This window comes from Eptesicus fuscus, chromosome 15 (genome assembly GCF_027574615.1).
Source record: "Eptesicus fuscus isolate TK198812 chromosome 15, DD_ASM_mEF_20220401, whole genome shotgun sequence".
Lineage (NCBI taxonomy): Eukaryota > Metazoa > Chordata > Mammalia > Chiroptera > Vespertilionidae > Eptesicus > Eptesicus fuscus.
The window spans coordinates 73,478,831-73,506,741 of record NC_072487.1 but is presented as its reverse complement, the minus strand read 5'-3'; the positions used below and the strand labels follow the sequence as shown (position 1 = coordinate 73,506,741).

The 27,911-nt window shown below is 59.1% G+C and overlaps 2 protein-coding genes across 2 annotated transcripts in view; one reads left to right on the top strand and one right to left on the bottom strand.

Annotated features, from left to right (window-relative positions):
• Nucleotides 1-23,083, top strand: part of NIBAN2 (niban apoptosis regulator 2) — a 48,320-nt gene extending 25,237 nt beyond the window's left edge. The window contains exons 2-14 of the mRNA XM_054726953.1: nt 3,779-3,909; nt 7,928-8,056; nt 9,839-9,944; nt 11,153-11,320; nt 15,963-16,078; nt 16,660-16,764; nt 16,848-17,010; nt 18,128-18,315; nt 19,091-19,246; nt 19,745-19,861; nt 20,078-20,185; nt 20,345-20,456; nt 20,956-23,083. Of these exons, the coding sequence (XP_054582928.1) occupies nt 3,779-3,909; nt 7,928-8,056; nt 9,839-9,944; nt 11,153-11,320; nt 15,963-16,078; nt 16,660-16,764; nt 16,848-17,010; nt 18,128-18,315; nt 19,091-19,246; nt 19,745-19,861; nt 20,078-20,185; nt 20,345-20,456; nt 20,956-21,596 (2,240 nt within the window). The 3' untranslated portion in view covers nt 21,597-23,083. The remainder of the gene's footprint in view (nt 1-3,778; nt 3,910-7,927; nt 8,057-9,838; nt 9,945-11,152; nt 11,321-15,962; nt 16,079-16,659; nt 16,765-16,847; nt 17,011-18,127; nt 18,316-19,090; nt 19,247-19,744; nt 19,862-20,077; nt 20,186-20,344; nt 20,457-20,955) is intronic.
• Nucleotides 23,084-24,871: 1,788 nt separating this feature from the next.
• LRSAM1 (leucine rich repeat and sterile alpha motif containing 1) overlaps nt 24,872-27,911 on the bottom strand; it is a 34,655-nt gene continuing 31,615 nt past the window's right edge. The window contains exon 26 of the mRNA XM_054727285.1: nt 24,872-25,642. Coding sequence (XP_054583260.1) covers nt 25,517-25,642 — 126 coding nt within the window. The 3' untranslated portion in view covers nt 24,872-25,516. The remainder of the gene's footprint in view (nt 25,643-27,911) is intronic.

Sequence of the window (27,911 nt, the reverse complement as noted above, 5' to 3'; positions counted from 1 at the left end):
GCTCTGGGAGGAAGTGAGAAGAGCTGGTGTGGCAGGTGGGGAGGAGAGAGGGGCGCCTGAGGCCTCGGGGACCACCCACAGACACCCACAGTGGGAATTCAAGCTGTAAAATCCCAGTGGCAGCCCCAGGGAGACAGACAGCCCCTGCAGGGAGGCCGGAAAGGAAAGTGGGGTGCAGAGTAGCATTTGTAGGGAGGGGGCTGGCAGGGTCCTCCTTCTCCACAACATTTGGCCAGAGAGGGAGACCCTGTCCAGAGCTGTCCCCTGCCAGCTCTTTGTCCGTGGAGGGCCTGGGCCCCCTCCCCTCCGGCCTCTGAGATCCATAGTCCTCATCCTCGGCCTTCCTGTGGCACTTCCTTTGTATCAAGCCCGGCAGTTCCTCCCTAGCTGTCTGAGGACATTTCTCAAGTATGTGCTTGGGGCTCCCTCTCCCAAGAAGCCACAGCGTCCCCCCAGTCTCCCCTTTCCAGCGCTCCCTTTGCTGCCAAACTCGGGCGAGCGCCCAGCTCCCTAGCGATGCCACCTCTTGGTCCTTAAGCCCCTGCCACCACCCCTTACCCAGCCTTTGCCCGTCCTGTGGGGCCTGGTCCAGAGCAGGCCCTCAGGAACCATTTGGGGAATGGACTCCCCTCCCTCGGCACCTGCTGTGCCAGGCCACGGGGGCGATCAAAAGCCCCCCCCGCCTGGGTTTGCAGTCAAGCCTTAGACACATATGAGCATCCCCAGCTACTTGGCTCCCGAGTTGGGAGAGCAAGGCTGGGCTGTGAGGGACCCCACGCTCTTCGATCTGTTTGGTTCTAGAATTTTAGGCAGCAAAGGATTTATCTAAAAACAGGGCAGGTCTGTACAGTCTTGAGCTCGGATAGTAAGGCACGTCTGTAATTGCGGTGGGGTGGGGGCCGGGGCTGCTGCAGTCTGTTTGGGGGTGCAGGGCGCATGGGGCTGCCTCCTCTTTTCCTGCTCCATTGAGTGAGGCCTCCACGTTTGTGCTGGTACCCTTTCCTCTCTCCACCCTCTGCCTGGGGACGTCTCCCCTCTCCCCCAGGCCTCTCGCCCTTCACTCCTGGCCCCTGGCCCCCCCGTTGCCCTTGGACAATGTGAGAGGTTTAAAATGAACCTCATCCTCGCCTCCCAGCTCGCCCTGGCCGCTCTCAGCCGGATGTTTCAGGTCTGTCCGCCTCGTTTTCGCCTTCTGGCTCTGTCTGGGTCACCTCCTTCGGGTTGTCATTTCCTCGGCCTCTGCCAGCTTCCTCTCCAGCCCACAGCCCCAGCCCACGTGGGCCTCCAGGACGCGTCCCTCGGCGATGCCTGGCCTTCACCTGGCTGGCCGTGCCCTTCCTGCACTCCTCCCTAGTCCAGCCTTCTAAACGCCGCCTGGATACGGTGTCTGGCCTTCGCTGACCACCGGCAGCTGAGACCCGGGTTCAGCATCCCCCTGGATCTGGCTCCCCGAGGTCAGGGCAGATCCAGGCCCTTATAGAAACAATTCTGTGTTTGGGGCCGGGTGCACCAGGGCTGGGTCACACTCCCGGAGACATGGCTGAAGGACCCGAGAGGTTGGAGGGCCTGCGCCTACCCATCCTGCACCCTGGGAGAGTGCCCATGGGAGCCGGGCTGCTGGGGCAAAACCCCAGACCCAGGCTGTGTGGGCTGATGGCTGAGAACCCCGCTCTCCTGTTCTGGCGCCAGGAGCCTCCTCATCCAGAAAATGGAAAAACAATAGCGCTGACTCCCTAGGCTCTTCCTGAAGATTCTTTGGGATCGAGCCTGTAAAACTTGCCCCCCGCCGGCTCGGGTTCACAATCAATGGTAACTATTGTGATGGTGATTACAGGATTTATCTACAGGATTGTCGTCTAGCGTCCTATTTTCTCTATTTGGCCCCAATTCATTACCCATCTCTCCCCCCACCTCACCCTCACGCCCCATCTTGCCTCATTTTTCAAAACAATTCCCATGGTCTTTGAGAGGGTTCTGGTTGTTTGTGGTTTCAAAAAATAGGCATTCAAAGCAAATTCCTCATCTGTTCTCCTTGTGCTCCCCCCAAAACAGAATGTGGACAGACAGGATCTCATCCAGGGAGGGGAACACCGGCAGGGCCGGCCCGGGGACAGGGTTCCATGGGCTGAGCCCCCTCCAGCGTGGAGGGCATGGCTTGCCTGAGACCTCAGGGGGCGGATGTCACGCGTGCTTTTAGCCTCCTCCCTGACCCCTCCTCCTTGCTGGGCCCCAGGATTACATCCCAGCTACGCCGCCCGCCGCCCGCTCGCTGTATGACCTTGTGCCAAAGACTTGACCTCTCTGCGTCTCAGTTTCCTCCTCTGTAAAATGGGGTGACCCGCCCAGCCGGTGTGGCTCAGTGGTTGAGTGTCGACCTATGAACCAGGAGGTCACGGCTTGATTCCTGGTCAGGGCACATGCCCAGGTTTCGGGCTCGGTCCCCAATGTGGCAGCTGATTAGTGATTCTCTTTCATCATTGATGTTTCTATCTCTTTCTCCCTTTCCCTTCCTCTCTGATCAATAAAAATGTCAATAAGAATATATTTTAAAAAATAAATAAAGTAAAATGGTGTGACCCAGTTCTACCTCACAGAGCTATGGGGAGGGTTACGTGAACTGCTGTCCTAGCCAGGTGCCCGCTGCCCCCAGAGACCAGCCACGAGAGGGACAGAGTCACGTCAGCCTCTTTCCCTTTAAGAAACATGGAATCCGAGGCTGTCAGAGGTTAGCAGGGCCTGTATGTGATTGAGTCCAGCCTCTCAGTGTGCAGGGGGAAACTGAGGCCCAGCAGGTACAATGGGCCAGCGCACACACCCCTGGTCGGGACTCAGCACCAGGAAGTCTTTCCCAAGGAGAAGGCCCCCTTGTCATGGGTCGCAGCCCTCTCCGGGCCTCAGTTTCTCCATCTGTACAGAGGGATGCCCTGGCAGTGCAAATACTGAGTGTCTAACGGGTGCTCGGCCTGCCCGGGGCCACAGGACCCGCTTTCTCAGTTCAGAAACCGCTTCAGCAGGAGAGAGAAGCCAACGACCAGTGCGAGCAAAAGGCTGTTAACCTGGTAGATGAGTCACTTTTGGAATATTTATTTTTTACTGTGAAAAGAGTCATGCACGTAACTTAATTAAATGCTATAAACGTGAATAAAGCAGAAGATGGAGTGGACTCTGCCCTCCTCATTCCCACGCCCAGAGGTCCCGTGGCCACAGTCTGGAGTGTGGCCCTCCCGACCTCTTCCCATAAACCTCCAGGAGGTTCCTATGCACAGACAGGGCCAGCTTCAGAGGAGGTGGCAGTGCACGTGATCTGTGCTCGCTCTTCTCTACCTGACAGAGTGGGGACTCCTCCCCGTTGATGCTCATACCTATAGCCCCTCCTCCGTCTTCTCACGGCCTTATCCTGTGCCACGGCTGCCAGCCACCCTCCAACAGGCCGTCCCGTTTCCAGCACCCCAGCCCCGGCCCGGTGCCTGTCCCCGGCATTCTGGTCCGACGGGGAACCCGGAGTGTTGGTTCTGGCTGCATTTGTTCGACGACCGCAGAGGCCGAGGGTCTTTTCACCCTGTCTCTGTCTCGGGTCACTGCCCGACCATTTCCCCGCCCGGAGGTGCCCCCAGGTGCGTGCAGGAAACACTCGCTTCTGCCCAGCAACGCACCGCCGGGGAAAGCAAACAGTTTTACAAGCAGGAATTTGGGGGTGTGGACGTCCCTCCCTGGGGCAGAGTCGCTGCTTGCAAGTAGCTGTGATGACCTCATGTTCCTGTTGGTCCTTCCCTTTCAGAGAAAACTGGCAAGATCCTGACGGAGTTCCTTCGCTATTATGAGGACCAGTACGGCGTCGCCCTCTTCAACAGCATGCGCCATGAGATCGAGGCCCCCGGGGGGCCGCAGGCCCAGCTGCTCTCGCGGAAGGTGAGAGGCCCCAAGCCGACGTGGGTTCCGGTGGGGCTCTGACATCGCTCACCATGTGGTCTCAGGCAAAGGGCTGCTTCTCTGGGCCTCAGCTTCCTGTGGTTGCCATGAGGGCCCCCCACCTGGCTTCTGAACAGGCAGATGAGCTGGAGGTGGGGTCCAGGCCCCTGGGTCACTGTGGGTGACTCCCCTAGCTCTGCCCCTCCTGCACAGACAGGCCTGGGGTCCAGCCAGATCCTTCTCTGACAACCTCACTTCCTGGATCCTCAGTTTACGCCTCTGTAAAATGGGATCAGCACACCTCCTGCACAGGATGCTGTAAGGGCTAAAGATTCGAGTCAGCGGGTGCCTGGAGCAGGGACGGTGTTTGGTGGCGCTGGCTGACACTGTTGTCATCACCGGATCCCGTTAGTAGTGGGGTTACGTTTGTCCAGGACGTGTTTGTCCAGCGAGGGACTGGAAGCTCCTTTGGAGGTGCTGGGGCCACTGTCACAGAGGAGGGATGGAGACTGGAACCCCGTGGTCTGGTAGGAAAGAACTCGGGAGGATCTGGGTTCAAATTCTCTAGGTTGGTTCAACCCCCAAGGTTCAGTCTTCTCATCTGACAGTGGGTTCCTCCTGCGCAGGGCTGTGGTGAGGATTCAGAGAGGACAAATGTGTGTGTTTGGGGGCAGGTGGGATTACTAAGGGGGTGTGAGCCCTGACCTGCTGGGTGACCTCAGACACAGGGCTTCACCTAGTGAGCCTCGGTTTGTCTGTCTGTGAAATGGCATTCAGACAGAGGAGTCATGGGCCAGAGGACTCAGGGCAGCTTCGTGGAGGGGTGGGATTTCATGGGGCTTAGGCATGGATACAGGCAGTGGGGGTGGGGGTGGGGGTGGGGGCAGGGGAGGCAGCGGAGCAGACAGAAAAGGTTCGGAAGGCCTGACACCGGGATTTTTATTTTATTTCATCCCACTCCCCAAACGAGGGACTGAGAAATGTGCCCGTCTACCCTGAAGCCAGCGGGGTAGGAGCTGGTGTCCCTAGCCTGGCTTTCAGGATTCATGGCTCTCTGGTGTCTTCTCAGCCGGAGGAACAGCTGGAGGCATGAGCTCAGGGGCTGGGAGAGCGGCTGAGACTAGGGATCACCTTGAGAGAGACGGGCGGGCCCCTTGCCCGGACACACCGACTGTGTCAGGTCAGATGCCGGGCCGTGCTGCCCTGGCTGGCCCCGAAGTCATGGGCAAACACTCCAGGAGACAGACAGTCAACAGCTGTTACACAGGCAAGTGGGTGCCACCACGGGGTGAACCCAGACAGTGGGGGCCTGGCCTCCCAGCCGAGGGCCTGATGGGAAAAAGAATATCAGGCACTGGCACCTGCAAAGGCCCAGAGCTGAGCCTCTGGATGGCTTGCCCAGGATGGCGGAGACGGGACGCTGAGCCAGGTTCCAGTTCCTGGCTTAGGGCTCTTTCTGCCTCATCGCCCAGCCTGCTGGGGGTGGAGGGGAGGTCAGGACTGTGTGTCAGAGCATCACATGTGCCTTTGACTTTGGAACCCGCCAGGGCTGTTCTCCTGGTGTCATGGCAACCTCCGGCCTTCTGACAACGAGGGCAGCGGCGCCCCGAGGGGCCTGGGGGTCTGGCAGGTGCACACCTGGGTGACAGGGAAGGAGGCAGGTGAGCTACTTCGCGTGGGAAGAGCTGGAATGGACCCTGTTTGGAAAGAAATGTCCCGGGGATCCAGGTCCCAATAACCGAAGACGGAAGTGGGGGCTGGCTGACAGCACAAGCTTTTCCTCTGTGTGAGCGGGGCCCTCAGCACGCACAGGGGGCAGATTCATTGCAGGAAAACAGAATTAACCCGGAAGCAGGAAGAGTAAAAGGGATCATCCACAGTCCCTGGGAAGCAGGGAGATTTGGTCCCGTTTTGTCACTCAGGAAATTGGCCATCACGATGTGAAGTCGTGACAGTAATGTTACAGTAATAGAAATAATGATATTAATCGTCGTCGGCATCATCATCACATTGTTCTTATAAGAAACAACAATAAACTAATAATAAAATAGGAATAGGAATAATAAAATAGTGGCAGGTGTTTTAAGGGGGCATGGTTCGTCCAGCTGTGGACGCTGAGGCGTGGAGAGGTCCCGTGGCGTGTGCAGGCTGCCCTGGCGTGGGCGGTGGAGCTGGGACTGGAACTGGGGCTGTTGGAACAGGGTCTGTGCGCTGACCACTCACCACCCCCCCGACGAGTCCCACCGTGGTATTGGAGAGCTTTGCAGAATCCAAAATATTTTGCCTGGGCAGTCGGTTCTGTTTCATTTCCTGCAGACCTTCCAATGGAAACACGACGCTGCCATTTGAAAGTCTTAAAAATAAAAACCCAAACCCACAACCAACCACCCATTCTTGGCTGCCCAGGATCTGGGGGTGGACTTGAGTGGTGGGGGTGGGAGGGGCGGGTTGCTGAGCCCCAACTGCCACAGCCTCCCACTGCCCCTGAGTCCTGGCTCCTGTCCTAAGCGGAGGCCTGGGGCCTGCAAGGTCTCCGCAGGGTGCCAGGAGGGCTCTCAGCTCTCTTTCTAGAAGACCTGGGGTTTGGGAGGTGGGATGAGAGTGGGCCCTGGTCTAAATATAGCCCACTGACCAGCAGCCTGTGACCTGGGCAAAGCCCGCGTGTGGGGTGGTGGGTAGGGGGAATCTTTTTCTTTTCCTGTAAATATTTTTATCCCTGGGTAGGAAGCAGTTCTCAGGGTCCTATTGTTTAAGTACAATGGGCCCTCATTTTCCAAGAGTGTTTTGGCATTTCCCCTTGAAGGGTAGCAGGGAGGCTGCTGGGAAGAGGGGGCTGTGTGTGAAGCTCGGTGTGAAGAACGGGGCCTGGGGGCGGCTTGGGAGGGGCCCCTCACCCCGGGCTGCAGCTGAGGGCCGCCAGAGGCAGAGCCAGGAAGCAGGGGGCCAGGCACCATTAAATAACGCTTCTCCCGTGATTACATCTGGTCCACGTTTCTCCTGCAAAAGGCACCATATTCGTAGAACAGGTAGAAGCTGCCCAGAAAGCGTGGAGCCCGGAGCTCCTCCCCGCCGGGAGTGAGTCTGCTTCCTGGTGGCCTGTGTCTCCTTTCCCGAAACTTCTGGGCGAAACTTCCGAGCGCTGATCTGCTCTGGAAGCATGCTCTCACGGGGGCCACCCCTCCCCCTCCCCCAAGAAGTCAGTCCTGGAGCTGGGAGGTTGACGCAGACTGAGTATTCCCAACGGTGTCACATGTGTATTGTGAGCTGGGCGCAGACCCGCCAGGTGCCGGCAGGTGCCGGCTGCCTGTGTGACCTGCACACGTCACCTCAGAGTCCGAGATGAAGTCAGTGCTGTCACTGTCCCATTTTACGGAAGAGGAAGCTGAGGCTCAAAGAGGTGATGTGACAGGCCTGAGGTCACTCTGGGTCAGAGGCAGAGTTGAAGTTAGGGCTTTGCAGGCAGGTTTGGGCGTTTCCGCCGCTCACACTGGTCACCAGGATGCCGGTCAGACGTCGAGCCCTCCAGACTGGGGTCCCCTGCACCCCCACCCAGATTCACGGAGGCCATCCCATCAGCTTTCGGTGGGGAGGCTCTCTGGAGCCACCTTGGCCAAGTGTTTGTTGCCTCGAGGAGAAACTGAGGCCCAGAGCTGGGAAGACTTGGCTGGGGCCTTGGCCGGCCCGGCCCGTGGGCATGTCCCCTCTGCGCGTGACTGCCCTGCGGAGGGAGTCCCAGGCCCATCCTGGGGAGCCGTGTCTGCCAGGGCCAGGACGGCGTGGGTCCTGCCTCGGCTCTGAACTGTGGTGTGTGGCCTGGGTTCAAGTCCTGGCATCCCCATTGCTCCTCCTGGACCCCTCCCTGCCCTGAGCCCCACTTTCCTCATTTGCCAAGCGGGCTAGAGACAGCCCTGCCTCGGAGGCCTTCACGGGTGAGCGCGGAGGCACCCAGGCCCGCTGTCACCTTGCCAGAGGACCCACAGCCTCGCCCGCCTCACTCCCGCCCTCCTCCCTCCCACAGGTGCCGCTGGATGAGCGCATCATCTTCTCGGGGAACCTCTTCCAGTACCAGGAGGACAACAAGAAGTGGCGGAACCGCTTCAGCCTCGTGCCCCACAACTATGGGCTGGTCCTCTACGAGAACAAAGTGGTGAGGCCGCCACGCCCTCCGCCCGGTGCCCGGTGCCCTCACCGAGCCCCCAGCTCCTCCTCCAGCCCCAGCCACGCCTTCTTCCCCCTTCTCCTGGGCCCCTCCCCTCCCCAGCTGTCCTCCTTCATGCAAGCCCTCTACTCCTAAATCTGAGCCTCCAGACCTCCACCCTCACCTGCCCCCCAGCATCCCCTGTCCTGTCACCAGGGCCAAAGCAGAACCTCAGCCTCCCCCCACCCCCACCACCACTCTTCCCACCTCCCCATAGGGTCCCCTCTAACTTCCATCCATCCAGGCATCCAGCTCTGGATACCCCAGAACTGGCTCACTAGCTCCTACGCATCCCTCCGAATCTCTCTCACGTTCTTCCAAATCCCCATTTCCAGGGCCGCCTCCAACTCAGCTGCCTCCAACCTCAGCCTGGGCTTCCTGCCGCTCAGCTCCTCTGACCCCTCCCATCCGCGCTCTGCAACAGCCTCTCCCTGGGTGGTGGTCTAATCTTTTCCTTCCTGGTTATCCCCTCGCATCTCCCTGCCCTGCAGCGGAGGGATGTGTCCTGCCGAGTGAACTTCTCTTTGCCTTGGGCCCTTGCGGGAAGCCCCACCTGGCTGAGCCACAGACCCAGTTTCTTCTACCAGACACGTCTCCAGAGTGGCCAGAAGGACAGGCTGGAGCCCTGTGCGGGGCAAAGCAGTGTTAAAGTGACGGGTCAGGAGCAACCTGTTGCCGCGGGGCAGTGGGTCACAAATTGATAGAATTCCATCAGAATGACCTGGAAGGCTTGTTAAAAAAACACAGGTTGCCGGTCCTGCCCCCGTTTGATCCAGGCCTGGAATCTCTCTCAATGTGCATTTCTAACCAGTTCTCAGGTCTGGACCACGCTTGGCCAGTAACCAGTGCCCCCCTTGGCCCTCCCCCTGCCCCCCCTCGCCTCCCAGGTTTGAGCTACTCTCAAGAAATGTGCTGCGTACTGACACCTAGTGGCAGGGTGCAGCATGGCAGCCCTGCTGTATGAGCTACTTACTGCAGCAGAACCACTCTTCTCCCCGCTGGGAAAGGAAGCAGTGCCCAGCCCTGACTCTCCCCCACAAGACTTGTTTGGTGCTCAGAAGCCAGGGCTCGGTGGACAGTTCAGGGAAATGGTCAGACACCCTGGGCTCTGGAGGCTGACAGTCCAGGTTCCTGTCCTAGGTCCCCACTTACCAGCTGTGTGAACTTGTGGCTAATCATGGCGCCCGCCTGTTGGATTGTGCAGATCTGTGAAATGAAGCATGCGGTGCCCGGAGCACAGTGCCTGGGAGGCAGTGAACACTGGGCTGGTGGTACCTGCTGGTAACAGGGGCAGCGGTAGCAGTAATGATAATAACCTCAGCGTGCTCACTGTCCCGCTGTGCCAGGCACTGTGCTAATCATTTTATGTGGATGATCCACTTACCGAGGTGGGGGTCATTATTATCCTGGCTTTATGGATGAAGACCCTGGAGCATCGGAGGTGGAGCAGCCTTATCTTCAGCATCACACAGACGGCACTCGGTGGTGCCAGGATTTGAGCCCAGAGCCTGGGTTCAGGTCACTGTACCGTGTTGACCCTCGTCACCGGGTTGGTTAGACTCCGCTTCCTCCCCCCTGTGTGTCTCTTCCTCCTCCCGTGCTTCCTTCCCCTCTTCTCCTCCCGCCTTGGGCAGCCACACTGAGGAGGGTCCTGGAGTCAGAGCTGGAGATGGGATGGGCTTGGGCATTACCTGTAATCCTCAGGGACCATCTCTCTTGCCCTCTCCTCAGGCCTATGAGCGGCAGGTGCCACCCCGCGCCGTCATCAACAGTGCAGGCTACAAAATCCTCACCTCCGTGGACCAGTACCTGGAGCTGGTTGGCAATTCCTTACCAGGTAAAGGAGCACCCATCCCAGGCCGAAATGCCCTGCACAGGCCCAGGGATTGGCCCAGGGAGAGGGCAGCCCTGATCCCGGAGCTCCAGGCTCCCCATTTGCAGAAAGGCCAGCTGGGCCTGGAGCTGCGGGCAGGTGCCCAGCATGAACTGAGCCCCAAGGGAGGCGGCCTGAGGCCATGCAGTGAGTCCAGGCTGGACCTGTGGGGGCCCCGCCCGAGTCCCCTGCTTCCTGAAGCTTATGATCTCAGCTGTGCACGGGGACCTCGCTGTCTATCCTTCCTCTTCCTGAGTCCTTGAGAGACTCCCGGGGGAAGATGATCGGGGTGACCCTGCTTTGTAAACTGCTGAGTCAATACTGCATTTTCGAGGAGTTATCCTCCGAGTCCTGTGCACCCCACCTTGTCACAGACCCCCAGAAGCCTTACAGGGGCACACCTGCCTCTCGGGTGATCCCAGGGAACTAAAGAGGGGAGGATGCTGGCCTGGGGGGCAGCATGGGCCCCTGCATGGGACTTGGGACTACAGCGCCCCGTGGCTGAGAGCTGAGCTGGAGTTAGCACTCCTGGATCCCGACCCGCACTCTGGTTTTGTTTTTGCTGTGTCTTTTTGGGCAACACAGCACTGAGAGGCCTGACCTTGGGGTGTTGTGTGGACCCCATGAGGTCTGTGTGTGCCGAGCCCAGCACAGGGACACAGACAGAGCCAGGGCCCAAAGAAGACCCGTCATTGTTTTATTATTAACAACAGCGGCGAGGTCACAGCCCAGGACCACTTATCTCACTGGATCTCAAATATCCATGCAGACAAAATAAAGAGAGAAAAATGCCTTTTTATTTTTTCTATCCCCCACCCCCAGGCCTCCCTTCCCCCTTGGACATTTAAACCACACGTTGGCCTCCATAGCTAACATTTGAAAGGAAACCCAAGAAGGTAATGCTCGGCCTTTGAACCCGAGGGCTCTGACCCTGTGTTATCTGTGCCTCCCACAAGGAGCTTAGACTTTCCCCAAGAGGGGGTGGATGCGCTGCATCACCAGCTCTCAGAAGTGGGTCTAAACAGATGCCCGGGCCCCTTCAGCCACGCTGTGGGGGGCGCAGCAAGAAAGGATGCTGCCTCCCCAGGACAGGCCAACCCTCTCTGGGCTCGAGTTGACCCTCAGCATGGAACTTGCAGAGGGCAGCTGCTCACAGGGCACTGTTTACACAGGGGTCACATCAAAATCAGGCACTGCCCCCATCCTGAAGTGCCCCACGCAGTTCCCACTCATCCTCTGGCACCCTTCGGCTCGGCACTACTACTTCTGCATGATGACGGAGGCGGAGCAGGAGAAGTGGCAGGCGGTGCTGCAGGACTGCATCCGGCACTGCAACAACGGTGAGTGGGGGTGAGGGGCACCACCTGGGTTAGATGTTGAATGGTGACACCTACTGGCTGAGTGTGTTATGGCACCCCTGCTCTATGAGCTATTCTCTTTACCTTCCGGACTTATAAGAAACCACTGTGTTGCTACCCTTAACCTCCTTCCTTTTTTTTTTTTTTTTCTTTCTTCTCTCTTGCTCTCTTTTTTTAAACCTTCTTCCTTGATGAAAACAATTCTGTGTTGCCCTGACCAGGTGGCTCAGTTTGTTGTTGGAGTGTCGTCCTGTACACCAAAAGGTTTCAGGTTCGATTCCCAGTCAGGGCACATACCTACGTTGTGGGTTTGATTCCCAGTCAGAGCACGTACAGGAGGCAACTGATCTATGTTGATCTCACATTGATATCTCGCTCTCTCTCTTCCTCTCTCTCTAAAATCTCTCTCTAAAATCTCTACCTCCCTTCCTCGCTCTCTAAAATCAATAAACACATCATCCGGGTAGGATTAAAAAACCCAAAACAAACAACAAACAAACAATTCTGTGTTGTTCAGAAAAAAGTCTGAACTTGCGCTCAGAGGGGCGTGATTGTTCTGCCCTGGGACCCAGGATCACAGAATCACAATCCGGATTCTGCCATCTTCTAGCAACGTGACCTTAGGAGGCTGACTTACCCCTGGGAGCCTCTGAAAATAGGGATAGAATCCCTCCCCCGCCTGAGGTCTAGTGAGGATTCACAATGAGAATCCATCCCCTCCATGCTTGTAAAAAGTTGTTTTTGTTACATCGATTTTTCCCTTACACGGACCCTAGGTGCCCTGGGAAGTCTACCTCCTCCCTCAGGGCCTCAGTGGCCCCATCTGTGAGGTGACGAGGCCTCTTTCAGCTCACCCATTCTTCCAGCAGACGTTTTTGTGTCTGGGTGCTAAGGCTGCGTTGCATCAAGGGAGGAAGGTGTGGTCCCAGCACCCGAGCTGCTGGCAGCCCGTGGGGAAGACAGATGTGAAACAGATGAGAACACCAGGGGTGTGAATCAGTCACAGCTGTGCTGGGTGCTGGGGCGGGAGTGCCCGGGGAGCCTTGAGGGTGTGAATGTACTGGGGAGGGAGGGGTGCTGATGCAGTGTGTGGGGAGCTCTGTGAGGAGGTGATGGTTCAGCTGAGACCTGAAGGATGAATTGACCCTCAGCAGAGGGAGGAGGGTTCCAGACAGAGGCAGCCGCTGCGTAAGGGGGGGGGCCCAGAGGGGAAGCAGTTTAGAGGAGCCCTGAATTGGGGACGGGGTGACCTGAAATGGGGTTGCCGGGGACACTGTGGTCGGGAGAGCCTGCGGAATTGGATCAAAAAGGCTGTGATTGTCTTGAGGGGACGGTGGGGCCCTGAGGGAGGAACAACCCTGTCCTGGTCCCGAACTGCCTTCCTAGTGACCTGGCTGTGGGGCCGCAGAGGGAGGCACTGTGCCTGCCCCGCCCACCCCCCGGCCCGGCCCGCCTGGGACGGGGCTCCACACAGAGGTGGACAGACGGGGTGGCACCCACGCCCGGAGGCGGCAGTCCTGGTGCCTGGGCTCACCCCACTTGTCCTGTGAACTCTCCAGAGCCGCCTCTGCCGTCTGGAATCTGCCAGGCCAACCCCTGCCACCGGCCAGGCCCTGCCGCCCACAATGGGCCTCCTGTTCCCAGGTCCCCCGGGGCTGTGGGGCCAGGACTGGGTGGAGGCCATCTGGGCTCTGGCTGCCGGGCCCGGGCACCCTCCCTGCTCCTTCCTCCTTCCCTCCCTCCCCCTCCAGGTTTCTAAGGCTAATGGCTGACCTGCAGGGTGACCACAGGCCCAGTGGGGAAGTCACTGTTTGGGACCCCCTTTGCACAGTGTGGGGTTCGGGTAGAGTACTTGGCCCAGGCCTGGCACACAGCGAGTGCTCAGCTGGGAGGCGAGGGCAGCCAGGGGTGTCTGCCTGGGAAGGAGGGCGGCGGCCGAGCTGGGGGCGGGAGAAGGGGTCCTGCTGTGGGAAGGTGGGCAGAGCTGCCAGGCTGGTGTAGGCGAGCCTGTCCTCCACCCCAGGACTGTGGGAAAGGGCTCTGCTTCCTTTAGCTCGGGGGCGGGGCCTGGAATTTGTGGAGCCTGGAATTGCTCACTGCTCCAGGGCTGCCAGGAAGTGGGGGGTGCGGGGGTGAGTGGGGAAGGAGACCAAGCTGGGTGGGAGCCAGCTCATCGCAGCCTCCTCCCCGCCCCCCCCCACCCCCCGCCCCACACACATCCTGCATTCTTGGAGCAGTTGGGGGTGGCAAGAGGCAGCTGGGGCACTGAGCAGAGCCCTTGGGGTGGGCCTGGGTGCAGAGGTCAAGGCCTCTTCCTGTCTGCTGCCCAGGACAGGAATGCAGTTTCCTTTCTCAGCCTGACCCTGAGGACCCCACAGGCAGGAAGTCTCCAGGTCTGGCTGGAGTCGGGGAGTCTTGGGTCTGAGCCCTGATGCTGTGTGTTCTTGAGCCGGTTAACTGCCTCTCTGAGCCTCTCTTCTTACCGGGGAAAGGGGCTGAGAACCGCCCTTCCTCACTGGATTAGAGGAAGGGATGCGGCGAGGTTTGGCGGCCTCGGCCCAGGGTCAGTGTCTTCGTTGGCTCAGTGGCCTGCGTGGCTTAAACAGTAGAAATTCATTTTCTCACAGTGCGGGAGGCTGGGAGTCCCAGATCAGGGTGTGGGCAGGTTTGTTTTCTTCCGAGGCCTCTCCCTGGACTGCAGCGGGCTGCCGTATCCGTGTCTTCGCACGGTCCTTCTGTGTGCGAACCTTTTCTGAGTCAAAATGTCCCCTTTTTGTAAGGACACCAGTCAGACTGGGTTAGGGCCCAGGCTGATGACACATTTTACCTTCATTCCCTCTTTTAAGTCCCTGTCTCCCAATACAGTCACGTTCTGAAGTGCTGGGAGTTAGGGCTTCAGCACACAAGTCAGCCCCTAGCAGCCAGGCTCACGGGAGTGGCTCAGGAGGAGTGGCCCTCACTTTTGTCAACTCGAGCTCAGTACTCGAAGTCGAGAGACGTCCTGGGGGTCTGGTTGGCCAGAGCCTTCCCCCAGCCCCAGCCTCGGCCTCACCTTCCTACTGCCTGCGGGGGGCCTCCTCCGGGCACGCTGACTTGCCTGTGGAATATAAATGCCCTGACGTGGGAGAGGCTGCATATACTGCAGAGCCCGCATCTCCGGGAGACCTTGCTCCCCAAGAGCTTGAGGGGGTTGCGCTCCTGGCCCAGGTGGGCACCCACCCTGGGGCTCTGCATGATGCTCTGGCCGGAACAGCCCTGCTCTGCCTCAGTTACTGCTTCTCACGGCAGGTCCCTAAAGCGCAGGGGGGAGGCTTGCCCCGCCCCCGTGCCAGTCCAGGGAGCTGCCCCTGCAGGGCTGAGGGCTGGGCCTCAGTTTCCCCACCGCGGAGCTCCCTCCCAGCTCCGACAGGCAGTGATTCCTGCGGTCGGCCACATGTGTGGGGGAGGAGCCCTCCGCAGCCAGAGAGGGGCTTTTTCTCTGCGGGTGACTCAGCCTGGAGTCATCGCAGCGGGAGCCGGGCACGAGCTGTGCTTCCCTTCCCTCGGCTCCAGGACGCAGCGGTCGGAGGCATGTGGCCAGGGTGGCTCTGCGCTGCTTAACCACGCTCTTCCCCAAGTCAGATTTTGCAACTTCCTGCAGCTGACGTCCCCAGCACCCAGTCTGCAGGTTCGCCGCCAGCACGGGGGAGGCGGACACACTCATCCGGGCCACCGCCACCACCACCAACACAAATAGAGAAATGGTATTTGTGGCATTTTCTAGTCAGCCCTGGACACTCGGCGCGACCGAGGCAGACCCGGCCTGCCCATGGCCGCAGGAGCAGGCCCTCGCCGCAGTTACGAGCCAGGTGCCACTGCCACGCACCCCGAGCTGGGCTCCCGGGAGATGTGTGAGGCCCGGCTGGGTCATGGTTCCCCGTGTTCAGAAGGGGAAACGGAGGCCCCTCAGGGTTCAGTGACCTGGATCCAGGCTTGGCAGTCCAGGTCCCACGGGCACATTGTGAGTCACAGTCCTTCACCGATGGTCCGTGGCTGCTTCCGTGCGTGCGCGTGGCAGAGAGCATCTGCCCGCGAAGCCGAGAACACTTACTGTCGGGTCCTGGCAGGGAGCGTGCCGGCCCCTGGTGTCGGGACTAGGGGAGGGCAGGGGCAGGATGGGAACCGGGATCTCGGGGCGGCCTCTCCTGGGAGGATCAGGTGGCACCTAGTCCTGGCTCTGCCATCCCTGCCCTTGACAACTGAGAGGTGGGTAAATGACGGTGCCCATGTCTTGGGGCGGTTGGGAGGACTTAAGGAGAAAAGGAGGGTGTGAAGGAGGGCTGCCTTGCTGCGGTCAGGGGTGGTTATTATCCCTGTCGCTGCTACTGCAACTGTTCCTGCTCAGTTAGAACCAAGGCGGTGGGGGTTGCAGGTGGGGTGTGTGTGTGTGTGTGTGTGTCCGTGCACTCCTGTGTGTGCGTGTGTAGGGTGTATGTGTGTGCACTCGTGTGTGTGTGTGTGTGTGTGTGTGTAAGGTGTGTGTGTGCACTCCTGTGTGTGTGTGTGGGGGGCGTTGGCTATCAGTCACTTGGTCTTGGTGGAGGCCGATGGGCTAACCTCCTCTCTCCTTCCCTCTCCTGGGCAGGGATCCCTGAGGACTCCAAGGTGGAGGGCCCGGCGTTCACGGACGCCATCCGCATGTACCGCCAGTCGAAGGAGCTGTACGGCACCTGGGAGATGCTGTGTGGGAACGAGGTGCAGGTGAGCTGGCGGGGGGGTAATAGATGCAGAAGTTACCCAGGGCCTAGAGGGCTGGTTGGGCACAGAGATGGGGAGATGGGGCTCTGGGCGCTGCAGGCTTGGACAGAGACAGCTCAGATTTGGATAGGCGGAGGCCCAAGTTAGCCAGGCAGATGGAGATACTTGCTATTTTGTCCAGTCATTTCCTGGGCACCTGCCCTGGCCCAGGTGCCCAGATGCCACTGTGAACAAGAGGGACACAGCCCCGGACCTCATGGAACTCTGTCTAGTGGGAGAACCAGACAAATAAATACACACACTTCCATGCGCAGCCACGGGGGAGGGGTGGTAGTCCTGACGGGAAGGCAACGTGTGCAGAGGCCCTGAGGGTGTGACCCTGGAGCCGGAGGATCCTGCAGGACACCCAGCAGAGAAGCTGAGGCCTGGGGGAAGGGTACTCAGGAGAGAGGGCACTGGAGACCTGGAGCAAAGGGCCGAATTCCAAGGAGGTCGGGCCTGCGTGGCCAGGCTTGATGGCCCAGGGAGAGGGGCAGCCTGGCCATGTCCCAGCCCCTGACCTCACGACTGTGCTCCGGTCCTAGATCCTGAGCAACCTGGTGATGGAGGAACTGGGCCCTGAGCTGAAGGCGGAGCTCGCCCCGCGGCTGAAGGGGAAGCCACAGGAGCGGCAGCGGCAGTGGATCCAGGTGGGTTGAGGGAAGCGGGGGCTGGGGGCCGGCAGCTGCCCAGCACCCTCAGCCCAGTGCTGACACCGCAGCTGTGCCCACAGATCTCAGACGCCGTGTACCGCATCGTATACGAGCAGGCCAAAGCGCACTTTGAGGCGGTGCTGTCCAAGCTGCTGCTGGCCCGGCCGGCCATGGAGGCCGTCATCCGCACCGACATGGACCAGATCATCACCTCCAAGGAGCACCTGGCCAGCAAGATCCGAGGTGGGCAGGCCTCCCGCCGTGATGGTCTTCCTCGGGCCGACCTGCCGGGACCACCGGCCCCGGGAGCCAGGCGGCCCTCCGTCTGTGTCATGGGTCCATCTGCATCTCACAGCAACGACCTGATTCGTTGATGCTTAAAAAATGGAACCCAAAGCTGAGCCAGTGCTTTTCCAAGCTATTTCCAGACACCCAGACCCTGAAGGTCTAAATGTTGTCAAGGAGGCTGAGCCTTCGGCTCATCTCGCGCCATCGCAGCTTCTCGCCACGTGTCGTTTTCACAGACATCGATCGGCTTAGCAGGGGGATGACTCACTTCTATGGAGTCTAGCTTTTCCGTCAGTTTATGCTCCTTTCTGTCGCCCCAGATGGGATCCTTTCCCTCCCTTGTCACCATAACAACACGGCCCTAGAGTCCTTCTTCACGGGCTGTGTTCACTGGGAGTGGACAGGCCACCGAGAGCTGCCGCTCATTCTGTGGAACCCACGCGAGCTGGGCAGAGGGGCAGGAGGGGCGTCGGAGCCCCAGGGTGAAAATGCCTGGGCGGGCGTCCTGGAGATGGTCCCTGCCACAGGGTCACAGCCCGTCACAGGGTCACAGCCTTCCGCACGGTCACGCTGAGGCAGGCCACACCATCCCAGAGCAGGGGCGGGCTCAGCCTTGGCAAAACCCAGAGGCTCATTGGATCTACTGAAGTATTTTTCTTTTTCTTTCTTTCTTTCTTTTCCCTTCCTTCCTTCCTTCCTTCCTTCCTTCCTTCCTCCCTCCCTCCCTCCCTCCCTCCCTCCCTCCCTTCCTTCCTTCCTACAAGTGAGCAAGACCCAAAGGTGTTCTCTCCCACCTCTAGCTAAAGAAAATCGGCCAGCACCTTAGGCCGCAGTCCTCTCGTTTCTTGCATCACCGCTTCAGAAATATGAGGGGCCATCTCAGAGCCCCCTGTCAAGTTGGCTCCATCCATGTGTGTCTTTCCTGTCTCTAGAGCCATTGTTTGTTGCTGTGTCCCCTTTGGCTTTTTAACAAACACACAAACAAAACCCAACAGCCTGCTTCTGGCCTCGGGTCTGGGGGGGCTGGGAGTGCCCCCGGGGGCCTCGGCTAACCAGCTCCCTCTGGGCGCAGCCTTCATCCTCCCCAAGGCGGAGATCTGCGTGCGGAACCACGTGCAGCCCTACATCTCCTCCATCCTGGAGGCCCTCATGGTGCCCACCAGCCAGGGCTTCACCGAGGTGCGGGACGTCTTCTTCAAGGAGGTCACCGACATGAACCTGAACGTCATCAACGAGGGCGGGATTGACAAGCTGGGCGAGGTGAGGCCTTCGCTGTGACCCGGGGGGCCCCTCCCCTCCCGCATAACCTGGGGACCGGGGCTGAGGGGCCGAGTACGCCAGGCCGAAGCTGTTGGGGGCCGGCATTAGAGGAAAGGGGGAACCCAGCCCCCTGCCGCCAGCCGTTATAAGCCAAGCGGGCTGTAAAATAGCAAAGACCAGAGAAGGGAGGGAGGGAAGGAGGAAAAGAAGGAAGGAGAGGGGAGGAGAGGAGGAAGGAAAGGCAAGCTGCAGAGACGAGGTGTGTGCTTGTCAAGGTAGAAGTACGTATGGTGAGCCATTCATGTGCCCCCCACACAGACGGCCCAGCTCTCCCTGTTCCTCAGTTATCTGGTTCTTGGGGTGAACACCTTCCACAGACCCCGTTTTGAGTACTCAGCTGCCTGGAGCCCACGTGGCTGTCAGGTGAAGAGAGAGATCCTATCTTAGCCTCTCTATACCTTAAATTGGAGAGTCTACAGACAACATAACCATGGAGTCTGAGAACCAGAAAGGAACTTAGAAGTCAGGAGAAGCCATCTGACGTTGAGGCTGAGGCTCAGAGAGGCTGAGTGCCCTGGCCCAGGTCACCCAGCACCCAGAAGGGATCAGGACCCAGCTCCCAGCTCCCAGGTTGTGCGGCTGGACCCCGTTCCTCTGGCTTCTGATCCCCAGCCCCAGGGCCTCGGCTCCGAGGGCCAGGCAAGGTGTGGGTCTGGGGGGGTGCCTGCCATGCAGGTAGCCCCAGCTCAGGTCCCGCCTCCCTGCCTCCCTACAGTACATGGAGAAGCTGTCCCAGCTGGCGTATCACCCCCTCAAGATGCAGAGCTGCTACGAGAAGATGGAGCCGCTGCGGCTCGACGGGCTGCAGCAGCGTTTCGACGTGTCCAGCACATCCGTGTTCAAGCAGAGAGCCCAGATCCACATGCGTGAGGTGGGCCAGAGGTTGCTCCCCGCACATCCCTCAGCCCTCTCCCTCCCACAGCCCCCATCTCCTGGGAGAGTCCCCCACCCCGGCCCCACCTCCTCTCGGGCGCCCTGCAGCCACGCCCAGCCCTGCGTGCTCTCCGGCTCCGGTCCGTCTGTTTGGAACACCTGTCCCTCTGTCCACCTGGCTAATTGAAACTCGTCTTCCAGGTCTCAGCTTAGAAACCCCTCCCTCCGTGAAGCCCTCCTTACTCCCCCAGCCCTCCCGCAGGGCCCAGAACCCGTCTCCTATTTCCTTGAGGCAGGGACTGCCCGTGCCCAGCTCTGTGCCAGCACCCGGTGGACACAGTAACGCTGTGAGGGCGGGAGTGCAGAGAGCGCCCACGCCACCCGCTCCTCCGGCGAGCTGGGGGCAGCTGACTGAGGGCACCTCGGAGGCACGCAGCGGTCCCTCGGGGCCTGTGGTCACTCGGGGCCTTCATGTGCCCCCTGGTGTGTCCCACAGCAAATGGACAACGCCGTGTACACCTTCGAGACCCTCCTGCACCAGGAGCTGGGGAAGGGGCCCACCAAGGAGGAGCTGTGCAAGTCCATCCAGCGGATCCTGGAGCGGGTGCTGAAGGTGAGCGGTTCTGCCCCGGCCCCGGACCTGTCCTCCGTGTGGCCGAGCCCTGAGTCCAGTCCCTGGGCTGGCACCCAGATTGCTGCCCCTATGGGAGGCACCACCCACCCTGTACCAATGAGGACGCCGAGGCTGAGGCCAGACCACCCGCCTTCCATCCTCCTGCCAGGGCCAGGGGTCCCGCTGGCTCAGAGCCCCCCTTCCCTCTCCCGGCAGAAATACGACTACGACAGCAGCTCTGTGCGGAAGCGCTTCTTCCGGGAGGCGCTGCTGCAGATCACAATCCCGTTCCTGCTCAAGAAGCTGGCCCCCACCTGCAAGTCGGTGAGCAGCCCCGGCCCCCCTCAGCCCCTCGCCACGGCCCCCTCCTGGTCCTGGGAGCCGGAGCCAGCCTGACCAGCGCCCGGGTGGGGTGGAATCCGCGGCCCCTCTGCCTCCAGGCCCTGACGCCCCCCTCTGCCCCTTGCCCGCCTCACCTTGCAGGAGCTGCCCCGGTTCCAGGAGCTGATCTTCGAGGACTTTGCCAGGTTTATCCTGGTGGAGAACACGTACGAGGAGGTGGTGCTGCAGACGGTCATGAAGGACATCCTGCAGGGTGCGTGCCAGCCCCCAGGGGGGCCGCTGAGAGCTGGGAGCCGGGGGGGGGGGTAGTGGGGGGGGGAGCCATCCCCACCTCCGCTGTGTTGGGTGGGATTCTTATTGCCAGGAGGGTGATGGAGGAGGCCGCCCAGAGGCCTTTCTCGTGGGGTCAGTGAGCTGCAAAGACCATCATGAGGTGTCGGCCTGTGGGCCGGGTAGGCCCGCTGTGAGCTGTGCAGCCACAGGAGGGGAGCGTCCAGTCTCTGTGCCTTAGATTCGTGGCGTGTCAGATGAGTGACAGGGTGACACGGTGGTTGGCAGCTTGGGCTCTGGGTTAGGGTCACGGCTCCTCCTTCCTAGCAGTGAGGCCTGGAATGAGTCACGGCCCAGGGACAGCACCCCGCAGGCTGTGGGAGGCCTCCGGGGGGTGATGCTGGTCGCATCTGGGCACCGTGGAGGGGGGTGGCTGTGGTCCCCGTGGCAACTGTGCTGATGCCGCCCGTTCGGCCCTGCAGCCGTGAAGGAGGCCGCCGTGCAGAGGAAGCACAACCTGTACCGGGACAGCGTGGTCCTGCACAACAGCGACCCCAACCTGCACCTGCTGGCCGAGGGCTCGCCCATCAACTGGGGTGAGGAGTATGGTGGCAGCGACGGTGGCAGTGACGGTGGCAGTGGGGGCAGCGGCAGCCCCAGCCCCCGGGTCCAGGAAGCAGCCACCATCTCGGAAAAGCGACGGCGTGCCAAGCAGGTGGTGTCCGTGGTCCAGGACGAGGAGGCCGGGCTGCCCTTCGAGGTCGGCCGTGAGCCACTATCACCTGCGTCCCCGGACAGTGTCACTGAGGTCCGTGACCTGCTGGCCCAGGATGCTGGGGCTGAGAGCCCCCCGCCGGCCTGCCCCCTGCTCAATGGGGCCCCCTTGCCCGCGATCCCCGTGCCCTCATCACCTTCGCCCTCCTCGCCGCCTGCAGCCTCCTCGCCGCCTGCAGCCTCACCCCGGGCCTCGCCCCTCCAGCAGCTCCCACCTGGAAAGGCTGTGGACCTTGAGCCTCCAAAGCCCAATGACCAGGAGACCGGGGAGCAGGAATCCAGCCCTGGTGGCCGGCCCCCCATCCACACCACCACCGAGGACAGCGCAGGGGTGCAGACTGAGTTCTAGGCTGGTCGCCCCCAAGCTTCTGTTGGACACGGCACACAGGCCCCTCCCTCTGAGGCACTGGCAAGCTTGGCGCCTGGGATTTGGATTTGTGCCTCCGGGTGGGGGTGGGGCAGGGCTGAGCAGGGACCGGCCCGCCTGAAGTCACTTTATTGGGTTTGTCATACTTGGTTGCTGTTTTCTCTTCTGTGGGGTGATCTCGGCTTTCCTGCTTGGCTAGGGGCCTGGGGAGCACCGGGTGGCCCCGGTTCTCGGTCTTCCCCTCCTGCCTTTCCTCTTGGCCCGTTTCCCTAAGGGGTCTTGCCATCCTTGCGAAGAGGGAGGCAAAGGCACTGTCTGCTGACTCAGAGCCCATGAATTTCCTCCCCTCTCGTCAAGGGCTCATTGGAACCAAGAACATGGAGCGTCCAGGCCCGTCCCTGGGCCCACTCCCCTCTCTGCTCTTCCAGGCTGGGCCCAGAGGCCAGTTTTGGAGTGGAGAGTGGCCTGGCTTTCCCCACCCTGGGTGAGGGGAAGTGCAAGGCAGGGTCTTCAGGCCAGAGCCAGGCTGGAGGGTGGGGGGAGGGGCCATAGGCCTGGGGCTGGAACGAGAAAGGCTTGGAATGTGCTGGTCTGGGGCAAGGAAGTGTCCGAGGGCAGGAAAAGGGCAGGAAAGAATGAGCCATGCAAGCAGGAGGCCAGAGGGCAGAGGTTGCTGGAGGCCGGGCAGGCCTCAGGCCTTTGTCTCCCGGTTCAAGCCTCAGCGGGCTCCTGCCGCCCGCCTGCCTCCCGTCTCCTGGAGTCCCCGAGCTCCTGCCCGTGCCCGCCTGCTGGGCTGGGCTGAGGGCGGCGGCCCTGCTCAGGGGCAGGGCTAGCAGATGTGGATTCTGTCTTCCGAGGGCCACCTCCAAGGTACGGCTGTCCACCGCGGGAGCTCGCAGGGCTCCTGAGGGTCACGGCTCCCGAGGCACCACTGGTCGCCGCTCTGAGGGCTTGGGGTCAGGCTGTGGCTTGGCCCTTGCTGCCTGAGTCCCCAAGTCACCTCAGCCTAAACATTCCAGGCCTGTTTTCAAATGTGAGTCACTTGGGGCCCAACTGTCCTCAGCCTCTTGTTCCTGGGGGTGAGGGTCAGGCTGAGGCAGCCCCCCAACCTGGCAGTCCCAGGCCCCGGCCCTGCTGCTTTGAGGAGAGGGTCGGCAGGGCAGACTGACTTCTTCAGGGTCCTCGGGGTGGGGCCCCCACCCAGTCCTGCACCCTCCCTTGATCTGCTTTCTGGGGCCCGGGCCTTGGACCCCAGGATGGATGGCAGTGGTTGGTGCAGGTGCCCCCACCCCGCAGCCCCAAGTTCAAACACCTCACTAAACCTCTTCTACCAACACATTCTGTCTTAAGATGCCCTCCTCTAGTGCCTTCTTTGGGGTTTTCCAATCATTCTTCCCAGACATTGTATTGAAAATATTAAGCGAACTGTTTAAGCTTCTACTAATCAATAAATGCTTTATTTAAAGCCAGTGGCCTCTGTGTGGTGCTGGCAGGAGACCTGTCCATGCGCCCTGGCTTTCTGGGCTCACTTGACCTAGGACCTCCAGGTCAGAGTTCTCACTCAGATCACCCTATTTTACAGAGAAGGAAACTGAGGCTCAGAGGGAAGACATAGAGCACACAGGTGACTGGCCTGCCTGCAGCTCAGCTTCCTCAGCTAGATCTGGGCAGGGTGTCCTTCCTGCAGGTTAAGGCCACTTGGCCGTGGGGCACCCACAGTGGGGTGGGCCTTGGGCTCATGCTGCATCCGAACAACGATGCCACGTTTGCAAGACTCCTGACCTCACAGCACCTGCTGTGGGCCGGCACCTTCCAGGACCAGAGCCTGGCAGCAGCTCCAGCATGCGGTGCCGTCATCACCACGTCACCAATGTGTAAACTGAGGTTAGGGGGATACCCCCTGACCACACACACACACACACACACACACACACACACGACTGGTGGGGACGGGTTTTGCCTCATCCATGGGTAAAAACGTGTTCCTCCTGGGCAGATGGCAGCACCGCTGTGGCGGATGTTGGTTTCCTTAGTACCAGGCTGCCCACGGTGGCCAGTGGCTGAGGGCTCGTCCACGAGGGCTGGGGTGTGGAACAGCAGGGGCTCTGGGGCTACAGACTAGGGGTTCACCTCTGGCCTTGCACTGCCCTCAGCAAGTCACTAACTCCACCCCAGGCGCCTCGCCTGTAAGAGGGGAATCGCCAAAGTCCTTTCTCCCAGGGCAGTGATGGCGAACCTATGATACGCGTGTCAGCACTGACATGCGTAGCCATTTCTGATGACACGCGGCCGCTGAGGCAGCCGCATGCCGAGGATGAAACATTTGCAAAATAATGTTTTTTCCTCAAAGTGACACACTACCTGAGTTACGCTGTTTTTTGGCGAAGTTTGACACACCAAGCTCAAAAGGTTGCCCATCACTGACCCAGGGCAAACGTGCTCTGCAGATGGCTCTGCCCACCTCAGGCCTCAGCCTCCTGACCAGGGAAGCCAGCAGGTGAGTGGGAGGTGGAGGGAGACATCGCGGGAAGAGGCCCCAGCTCCTGCCTGGAAAACGGGACTCACACAAGGAGCCTTTGTCCATTTCAGCCCACAGGACTGATGGACAGTCCCAAGAGGTAGGGAAACTGAGGCCCAGGGCTCTTTCTGCCACTCCAGGCCTGTCCCCTGCGTCCAGTTGGCTCTGGGCACTGCACCTGGGGTGACCATCGGTCTCCATCAGGGCCCCGTCCTGTCCAGCACTGAATGGATGGGAAAGAGGACGGAAGGCGGCCAGGTCAGTGGGGGACAGCTAGCGCAGAGCCCAGGCACCCTGAGCCGGCTCCTCCAGCCCAGAGAAAACTCTGCCCGTGGCTCAAAACCATTTGCCAGAAAAGGCACGACAGCACGCCACTCTGCAGCCAGAACAAGGCGCACGCTCCTGGGACTGCAATGAACGGCCTGCCGGTTCCATCACACCCAGCTCCGCCGTGTCCCAGCTGCAGGTCCTGGGCATTCAGCCCCTCAGCCTGGGCTCCCTGGCCGGGGATAATGACAGCTTGGGCCTGACACAGCACAACCTGCTCCGCTGACGCCTGAGCCCTTCTCTCTGAGCCGTGTCTCCACCCGTCACAGGGGTTTGCATAACTTCACGTTGGGGAATGACTCTGCCTCCTCCCTTTCCTTCTGACCAAGGTGCAGCCCTCCCCGACCCCACCCAGTCCCTGGACTCCTCCCCTCCATCAGGCCCCAGTGATGACTCGGAAGCAGCAGGCTGAAGTGGGTTTATTGGCAGTCCTGCTTTGGGTCTGCAAAACTCATTGCCTGCCCTTGAGCCGCATGGAGTGAGGTGGTGCAGATCTGGAGAGCAGAGGGGCCCGAGCGTTGGGGGGCAGCAGTGAGGGAGGCAAGAAGGGGCTGATGTCGCCTGTGGCACAAGGCCTGCACTGAACACATTCCAGCCGATGGGACAGCCCATGGTGGCCTGTGGCCTCGTCTCCTCACATCAGGGCCCTCCTGGCTCCCACCACCCTGCTGCACGGGACAGCACTGTGTTCCCCTGACAAGAGCACCAAGGCTCCTGGAGGGACAGGGACCTGCCAGAGTCGGCTGGGATGGGTGGAGCACACTGGCCAGGACACTCAGTCCTGTGCTCAGATGGTGCCACAGCGGCCTCTCCACACCCTCCCCAGTACCAGGAGGGCTCCCTCTTCTCCCACAGTGTGCAGGTCATCAGCTAGGAACGTTCACTTCTGCCTGGCCGGCCAGCTGCTTGGAGATCAAAGATGGGGGGCGCCCTCCTAGGCTGTAGGGTAGGCCCCAGGACAGAGGGGCCTTACTGGTCTGGGTAGAGCAGGGGTGAGCTGGAGCCCTGGGCCTGCCGGTGTGGACGTGGGCCGGAGGGCCAGGGGCCAGGCGGGCGCTCAGCTGCTGTGGTAGATCCGGAGGCGCTGGGCGATCTCCTGGCGGCACAGCGGGCAGGTGCGCAGCGGCTGGCAGCACTGCAGGCAGCAGCAGACGTGGCCGCAGTTGAGGAAGATCATCTGGGCCTGAGGAGAGAGCGGAGCGTCTGGGCTCTGCCACTGGTCGTCCCGAACCTCCCGACCATCCAGAAACACGCCACGCAGCAGGCGAACGTCTAGACCTGCCTCTGCTGGCCGTTCGGCCCTCCTTCATATTTGTTAACAATCTATAAATGCCCGTGAGCCCCACCCCTTCTTTCTATTATGAAACTGGATTATATGCTCGATGTTTTACTACCTGCCTACCACCCTCTCAGAGTGACGGCCGTGGTGCCCTCTGGATCGAACCAGCCCAGCTGCTGGACGTGAAGGCTGTTCCCAATATTTGTGTTTTGTGTGCACTTGCCCAGAGCCCCCAGTCTAACAGCAATTCCAACATTATGGCCTAGAAGCCACGTCTACGCTTTGCGTCAGTGTTTCCTCCTTTTAGGAATTGACTGTGTGCTCCCAACTCGTTCCAGGCTGCTCAGCTCAGCACTGTTTGTAATAATGAAATTGGAAGCCAACCTATGGGGCCCCAAAGCAGGAATTTGGTTAAATTTATAACCAACGAGTCCTTCCACATCATGCCTTCCCCGGGTGTGATAAAGACCGAGGGAAATCAAATGCTCTAACACGGCTGCCTTTTCTAAGTAGGATCGCACGGTGGAGGGAGGGTGAATTTTAATTTTATATGCTGTGTTGTATATGGAACCATAAAAGACCCCGAACAGCTACAGCCATCTTGGGAAAGAAGAATGAAGTAGGAGGGATCACAATACCAGATATCAAACTATACTACAAAGCCATTATAACCAAAACAGCATGGTACTGGCACAAGAACAGGCATATAGACCAATGGATCAGAACAGAGACTCCAAAATTGACCCACACTATTATGGCCAATTAACATTTGACAAAGGAGGCAAGAACATACAATGGAGTAAAGACAGTCTCTTCAACAAATGGTGCTGGGAAAACCGGACAGACACATGCAAAAAAGATGAAACTAGACCACCAACTTACACCATCCACAAGAATAAACTCAAGATGGATGAAACACTTAAATATAAGCCATGAAACCATAAAAATCTTAGAAGAGAACACAGACAGTAAAATCTCAGACATCTCACGTAGCAATATGTTTACAGATACATCTCCTAGGGCAAAGAAACTGAGGAGAAAATAAACAAACAGGACTACATAAAAATAAAAAGCTTCTGCACAGCAAAAGAAAGAAACCACTATCAAAAGGAAAAGGGAACCCACTGTATGGGAGATCATATTCGCCAATGATATACCTGATAAGGGGTTAATCCAAAATATATAAAGCACTCATCCACTCAACAAAAGGAAGACAATCCAGTTAAAAAATGGGCAGAAGACCTGAAGAGACATTCCTCCAAAGAGGACACACAAATGGCCAAGAGACATATAAAAAAATGCTCAAAGTCACAAACCATCAGAGAGACACAAATAAAACCACAATGAGGTATCACCTCACACCTGTCCGAATGGCTATCATCAAAAAAATCAACAAACAAGTGCTGGCGAGGACGTGGAGAAAAGGGGCGCCAGTTCACTGCTGTGGGAACGCAGACCGCGCAGCTGCTGTGGAAAACAGTGTGGCGTTTCCTAAAAAATCTAAAAATGGAACTTCTATTTGACCCAACGATCCCACTTCTGGGACTATAACCTAAAAACCCCAAAACACCAATCAGAAAGAATATATGTTCATAGCAGCATTATTTACAACAGTTAAGATTTGGACACAGCCCAAGTGCCCATCAGTAGGATAAATGGATAAAAAAGCTGTGGGACAGTTATGAGCTGTGAAAAAGATCTCTTACTCCTTGGGATAGCATGGAGGGACCTGGAAAATATTATGCTAAGTGACATAAGCCAAATTGAAAAAGACAAATATCACATGATCTCACTTATTTGTGGAATATAATGAACAAAATGAATTGACCAACAAAGAAAGACCCGAAGCATGGAGGCATGGGACAGACGGACATATCTCGATGTGGGGCTGGGGGGACAAGAAGAGATAAACCAAAGAACTTAGATACTTATATGCAGAGCCCATGGGCACGGCAATAGGGTGGTCAAAACCTGGGGTGGGGGGAGTAATGGCTGGGAGGAGGAAGGGAAAGGGAGGAAAATGGGAGACATCCGTAATACTGCCAACAATAAAAAATCTATTTAAAACCTTCTGGGGAAAAAAAACCCATAAAAAATGTTTATATGCTGTGTTGTTTAATTTTTACAATAAGAGTGAATGTTGTAATGGTTTTTTCAAAAAGACTGTTTTAAA